The sequence below is a fragment of the Poecilia formosa genome, unplaced genomic scaffold, assembly GCF_000485575.1.
Source record: "Poecilia formosa unplaced genomic scaffold, Poecilia_formosa-5.1.2 Scaffold389, whole genome shotgun sequence".
Classification (NCBI taxonomy): Eukaryota; Metazoa; Chordata; class Actinopteri; order Cyprinodontiformes; family Poeciliidae; genus Poecilia; species Poecilia formosa.
In genome coordinates, this window is record NW_006800328.1 from 425,722 (window position 1) to 432,882 (window position 7,161).

Below are 7,161 nucleotides of genomic sequence, written 5' to 3' on the forward strand. Positions count from 1 at the left end.
CTCACAATGGTTCATTAGAAAGACAGGAACAGTGATTATGTTGGATAAACGGGAGAGATAAATCTAGGGAGAGATTTGCAAAGCCTCTGTGTGGACAGATTTCTTCTTGATGGGAAGGTTTGAAGTAAATGCCCAGAAACATGACGCCTTGTAAGTTTCTCCCCTTGAACTTCAGACTTAATCCTAGCATTGATCTATGCAGCTGAGTGAGAGAGAAAATAAAATAAGTACTTTAAGAGTTTGAGTCTTTTATGGAGTGGAAGAAACTGTTGGAAAAAGAAAAAGCTGGGAGAAAAGAAAAGGTGAACATCTGATTCAGTTTCAAGTCTTTTTCAGCCTCTTAACAGGTTTTCTTCCACAATCGTCCTGTTCTTATGTAACAGGATCCATGTTCTTTCAACTCTGAGGAAAAGGTGTCCCACAAGGCACGATGCTGGCACCACTGGTTTTACTGTGGGGGTGGCATGTTTAGGGCGATGTGCCGCGGACCTTCTTCGTCTACACGGCTTGTGGCAAACTGATAACAGAATTTCTTATGGCTTTCTACTCGCTACTTCGCTGAAAGGCCATCCGCATCTTTTGGTCTTTGTGATGCAGTTTATTTGCTTATGTTCTTTAAAAATACCCTGACACCTATGTACATCATTTCTATTTATACTGAGATTAAATTACACACAGGCATACTCCGTTTACCAACTGGGTGACTTCAGAAGACATTTGCATTCTTTTTAAAGGACCAAATACGAAAAGTTAAAAGGGTATTAATAATGTGAAACACCCATTACTGACTAAAAATAACATCTGCTAGCAACACCTGCAGACTTAAACAAGCGATTGTAATAGTAGCGAGAAAAAAAAAAGAAAAAGCTAAAGTTTCATTTTAGTTTTACAAGAGAAACCGACGACCTCACCTCTTGCTGTATCGTGTCGTGAGGAATGCGCGGAGGCCCGTGGGGCTGCTGGGAGACTTTGAGCATCAGATAATCGATGAGCTGCTCTCTGGAAGGGTGACGAGCCATTGAGGTCTGGCTCATCTGAGGACGAACAGAAGGGCCCATCTGACCATTCATCAAAGGCACCTAGGCGACAGAAACACACACTGATAAACAGACTGCTCGGCACATGTGTGCAAGCTCAGTGCTTTGCTAAATATTGACAGGTAAAAATCAAGTTGAAACCAGAAGTTTTGACAAATTTAGGTTTTTCTTTACTGGATGACTTGAATTACACCTACTTTTCTGTGGGGGTCCATGGTGTAGCTTTGTGGCCCTTGGGTTACAAAAACATCATCCTGAAAGGAAAATGTGGATAATTATTGCACTGAAATGACACACGCCGAACATCTACTTGGTACCTTTTCAATCAATATGCATGGGACATCAAAAGGACGACAGGGACATATAGTTTGCCTTGTGTTGACATCAAAAGCAAGACTTTAATTTGACATAAGAGGAACAAGGAAAAAGCATATCAGTTTCTTTTTAATGGGGAAACATTAAATTGTGATTTGCTCAAATCAAGAACTAAGTGGACTGTGGTTAAGTTTACAGGAATAGAAGTTACACGACACACATGGATTAAACAGGATCAAAACTCTCCATCTATGCCAATTCCCACGTCTACGTCCTTAACACACACACTTTGGCCATCTTACCTTTCATCAACATATTTTTAAGTCCACACATGAAGTGGGAGGTTACGAAGTCAGGCTGATGTGATCAGAGGTTGGAGTGAAGATGACGGATGAGCAAAATTAAACGTTACAAATGCAGTTAGAGGAGGAGACATCATGGTTCAGACAGCCGTCACAATCACAAGACGAATTATTCGAGGTGAGATGGTGAGGAATACTGGGATGTTTTTGAGGGTTTTTTTACATTAAAGAGCACAGCATATTTAAAAGGGGCTCTTTTATCCCACTTAGGGGATGAAAAGTATCGATTAATGATCTAAAGTTGATTGAGCTTATTGATGTTACCCATCGATAAGCTGCCATTTTCTTAAAAATCTGAGTTTCCTCCAGACAAGTGTTTGTGTTTCAAAACAGAACCACATAAAGTGCATTTTCTATCCCACACTGGACCCTGTTTCGAGCGTTTCTCTGGTATGGTGCCGCCATCTTTGTTTCTCTATCAACCGGCTCTGCTTTAGGATGTTTCTGCTGGATGGTGGCCAAACTACAAGACTAAAAGAAGACCTCAGTGGACGTGTTGTTAGTTACTTGATAGGAACTCATTTTAATTTAATAAACAATTAATTTGCGATTAATCGTACATCGATCAATCGTTTGCATTCCAAGTCCAGTCTGATGTTCGGCTTACATAACAATGATGGCTAAATAAGATTAGCTTTAGAAACATTTAAGCTTTCTACTGGATTTAATTATCTACTGGTTTATTTTCTATATTAAAAAAACAAAACAAAAACAAGGCCCCTGTTAAAAAGCTGCTCCCCTAATGATCACAGGGAACATGAAACTGGAATCTGTCCAGTTTTCACTGAAATCAATCACCACACATGAATTTTAGTAACAGGAAATCAGATGTTGAGAAACAGTAAACTCTGGTTTTCTATAAAAGAACAAGCCAAAGATAGCTTCTCAGGGTCTGATTACTTCTCAACATCTGGTGTACAAGGAAACAGACATTTCCTTTACTTTTGAAAATGATGTGAAACTAGCAGGAGCTGGAGCTTGAGCTGCTGGCGCTGGCTACAAGTTCACAGTACTCACACGGAAGCTCAGGGCTCCATAGGGCTGTCGGTCAGCTCCGCTAAAGGCCATGCCCCCTTGGCTGGCATGCATATCCCTACAGCTGCCGTAGTGAGACCAGCTCAGCGGAGAAGTATTGAAATTATAGGAGCGAGACAGCGCATTCTGACGACAAGGAAGCAGCCGACATGTCGGAAGGTAGCCATGCAATCCACCAAATGAGTGACAGATAAACAAAAAGATAAAAACATGGACAGATACAGTAAAAATCAGCATGCAGTGAATCAGAGGAGTTCTACTGATGGGTTAGTAGCCTCTGGTAAAACTATTTGTTAAACGGCTATTTAATAAAAATGCTTTAATTAAAAAAAAAAAAAGTACTCTCATTGTTCCATGGCTTGCTTCAAACCTCACAGAAGATGCAAAACTTTTTTGTTTTGCATTAAATAAATATTTCCAAACAGTTACATATGTGCTTCTAGTGTCAAAATCTAGGAACTTGTGTTTCACGCTGCTGACCAGCAACAAGTGGGGGCAGGGCAGAACCAAACTCGGATCACTCTGGGCCTTTCTCTGGCATAAAAAGACTTTAAAAACAAAATTCATGTGATTTAGAGCTTGATGTGGGAAGATGCAGATGCATTTGTCTGTGGTGCAAAAGAGTATAATACTGTTGACAGTCTGCAACTCAAATTTAAGACTTTTAAGACATTTTAAAGACAATTGTATTTCCGCAGAAATGTACAAACTTTGTCTAGACTACTGGCAATAAATTTGCACTTATCCATGATAGACTCAAAAAAGCTAGCTAGCTAGCAAGTGTATGTTAGCAGTGAGTTAACAGGAACCGCAACGCAATGGAGACGTCAGAGTGCGACTCAAACCTTTTCTTGGCAGAAAAATCCAGTGAGAAAAAAACAATGCGAGATCAATTTTGTCTTGACTGGAATATTTAAAGACATGTGATTAACAAATTAGAGGCCAACTTAGTTTTTAAAGTGAATCATTTTAAGGCCTTAATCTTTTAGACACGACTTTTAAAGGAGGCATAGACACCCTGATGTATCTGAATAGGCTGTAGAGTTGGTGTGAAGAACATAAACCTCTAGTTTAAACAAAACTATTTATTCAGTTAGAAAAACAAACGTTGAAACACTGAAATATTTTGGTCACATCAGCACTTTTCTTTTTTACCTTCTCCATTTTCTTGGCTTCAATGTGCCGCATCACTTGGTCCCTCCAGTCAGTTGGCACCCTCCCTGGTCCCATCCCTCCCGACACCTGACCCGGCCCGTCGAGAAGCGAGTGCTCAGACTTCACCCTGGTGTTGGGCCTCTTGCTGGGGCTGCTTTGCTGGTAGCTGAAATCACTAACGGACATGGTCCTTTCTGGAAGCTCGTGGGGCTGGGGCCTGGCGGCAACGGGCCTGGAAGTGATGGGTGTGTCGATGCTGTAAGTGCGAGCGGAGAAGGGCCTCTGCATGGCCTGGCTCATTGCCAGTGGCCCCCTGGCGAGGGTGTGGATGTCCCTGTAGGTCATGTACTCCCCCTCGGGAGCTTGGACGCGCCTTGGGTCGCCAATGGAGACTGAGGAGGCGGAGCTGCCTTGCCGCTGCAGAGTGCTGCTTCGAGGCGGCCCACTGGCAGAATGAAGCCTCTCTTTGGTCCAGTCTCCCATGGGGGCCATAGGGACGCCCCTCTGCTGGGGCTGTAGAGTATACGGAGGTGCCTGGTTACGGTTTGAGTAGTTGGTGTTGGCGAGGGAGTGTGGATGAGGCGGGAGGTAGCCTTGGTGGTCCCGTTGAGCCCAGAGGCCGTCTTTAGGCACGGCGCTGCTCGCGTACTGGATGTTATACTGAGGGGGAGGGACTCCCATGCTCATGCTGGACGAACCCGGATATCTGCTGGTGCTGACCGGAGGGTTAGAGGACGACAGCAGGTCTGAGGAAGACGATAAAGAGCCGGGGTAGACCTGCAGATTCTGGTCGTTGAGTAACTGACTGGCCGATTTGCTCCGGACGATGTTCTGACCCTGAGCTCCCGGCCCTGGGACTATTCTACCCGCCACTGCTGCGGCAGCCTCGTCGTCCCCATCGAACGAGTACAGCTTCATCCCACCCGCTTCTATGTTGCTGACGCTGTGGGATTTTGTCACTTGCGGCGGCAGCGGGCATCTTTTTTCCGGAGACAGCTCCTCAGTGCTGCGAGACAACGACATGTCGCTGCTGGCGGCCACACCCGTCGAGGCGGACATCTCCGCTCTCGTCCCTTGGCTTCTGTTCACCAGGCTGTTGATGCAGTCGCTCCCCTGCTGGTTCCCGTTCTGGAAGTCGTTGCAGTCATTGACCGAGCCGTTCTTTGCTTTGTCCAGCTCGCTGAACTGCGGGGCGTGGTACGGCGGCAGCTTGGTCACGTTCATATTGATCTGGTCCCACTTGGTGTAGGCGTCCCCCATTCCGTTGGTGATCCCCTTCTCAATGAAGGCTTCCATCGACAGGTCGTACTCCGGTGGGGTCTGCTGGGTTTTTAACAGGGTCTGGATTGACGGTTCTGAGCCATTGCCATTGTGGAGGAGAGGGGTGGTGTCTTTTGGCTGGTTCATATTCTCGTCGTCTTGTCTAGTAATATTTATCGCCGAGAGAGAAACACAGAATCAGACTGTGTGGAAACGGCAGGATGATGGCTAAGCTCAGAAGAAGGGAGCTTACCTGCTTTTTGGAAGGAAAGGCATCTTGGACTCCCTCTCTGGCGTGCACAGAGAGTTGTCCTGACTGCTGTCGGTGGTTAAAGACACAGAGTCAGACATCCGCGATGGCGACGAGCAGTTGCTGTTGTTCTGGTTGCTGTTGGCTACGGCGTCGTCCAGCAAAGAATCAGCATCATCTATTGAACAGAGATATCACTTTTATAAAGGTACTTATGTCTGGAAGATATGTCTCCAATTTTTTTTATACCAGATATGAATCAATTTTTTTTGCTCGCTTTCTTTTCTAAAGAAGAAATTACAGAAAATACTTTCAAAATGGGGATTTTATTTCCATCATTTCTTCTGTGTGATTTACCACAAAGTATTAGGGCCAGGCTACAAGAATTTCTGTTTCATTATAAGAATGTAGTCATAATATTAGCAGAAAAAGGATGTCATTTCACCAGGAAAAAATGTATTAAGAAAAGAAATCATCAGGACCTTTATGTGAGCAGCTCAGTTTGTGTAGTTCTTTCTACTAAATAAAAAACTAGCTGGCTGCTGACATCAGTCTGAACCATGGAAACCCAAGAAGTTAATACTGCGATTCAATTGTCCGAAAATTAAATCTTCAAAAACCCATAATTTGATTAATTGATAGAAATCGATTTATCGGCCAGCCTTTCAGCACCACTGGAAAAAAAAAAAATTCTTAACATCTGAAATTAAATTTTAGGGTTTACCTTTTTTATCCTTACTTAAAGTCACTACTTTAGGCTGATTGATTGAAATCTCAATAAGTGGGGGTCTCATCTCTGCTATTTTCATCTCCTCTTCCTCTGAAAGCTCCTCGGTGTCCTAAAAATGAAGACAGGTCCTTTTAAACAGCTGGATCTTTTCTTCAAATTTTCTTTTTCTTTTTTGAAAAAGGGAGAAAACTGAGTGACCACCTCCAGTGTGTCCTCGTGGTTCATCATTGAACCTTCGGAAGATTTGAGGGGAATATTCTGGGAGCTGAAGGGCTCGGACGTTTCTCTGGATTCAGTTGCAGAAGAACTTTGGGGACAAGTGGAAGAGACCGGAGCGTCAACGTCTGATGCCACACCGTTGGGAAAGGGGCCTTCGATCACCTGTGGAACAAAATAGATTGATTATAGATTGAACGTTTTCATTTACATTAGGGCAGCAACTAAAGATTATTTGAATAATTGATTATTTTGAATTTTAATCAGAGTTTAAAAATGGACACATTCTGCAGATTTTTCATTTAACCACTTAAACGTTTTTTCTATGATATTAGAAGTACATTAAAAAATACAAATATATACTTAAATACATTTTTCAAATAAACTGAGCATGTTATTGTATTCCTTTAGTGAGTGCTTGATCATCTGTAGCAAAAAATGCCCATGCAGCTGAAAAAAATAATAAAAATACTTCAAACCACATGTGAAAAACTCAGCACCTTCCTGCTTGACTTAACATCAGTACAATGTAAGGCTAATCTCTAGATTTATTTTTTTGGCTTAATCATGGAATTGAATATCAAAAAGTGCTTAACGGGAAATTTAGTTTTTACAGAAGTTCTTTTTTTTATCTTAAATGCAAAATTTGTATTTTTATTTTTTACACCGTTTTGGCTGAATTGCTGCTCTGAATATGTTGTTCTTTCAGCAAATATTGTTTTTTTTTTGAGTCTGTGTACTTGAGTTAATGATTAATCAACTACTAAACCAGTGGTTCTTAACCTGGGTTCGATCGAACCC

General features: G+C 42.6%; 1 protein-coding gene across 1 annotated transcript in view; it reads right to left on the bottom strand.

Moving 5' to 3' along the window:
- LOC103154513 (protein LAP2) overlaps positions 1-7,161 on the bottom strand; it is a 68,714-nt gene that overhangs the window by 3,988 nt on the left and 57,565 nt on the right. The window contains exons 17-23 of the mRNA XM_016662743.1: positions 6,346-6,525; positions 6,139-6,253; positions 5,418-5,592; positions 3,905-5,327; positions 2,732-2,875; positions 1,235-1,291; positions 912-1,079 (exon numbers count right to left, since the gene is read on the bottom strand). Of these exons, the coding sequence (XP_016518229.1) occupies positions 912-1,079; positions 1,235-1,291; positions 2,732-2,875; positions 3,905-5,327; positions 5,418-5,592; positions 6,139-6,253; positions 6,346-6,525 (2,262 nt within the window). The remainder of the gene's footprint in view (positions 1-911; positions 1,080-1,234; positions 1,292-2,731; positions 2,876-3,904; positions 5,328-5,417; positions 5,593-6,138; positions 6,254-6,345; positions 6,526-7,161) is intronic.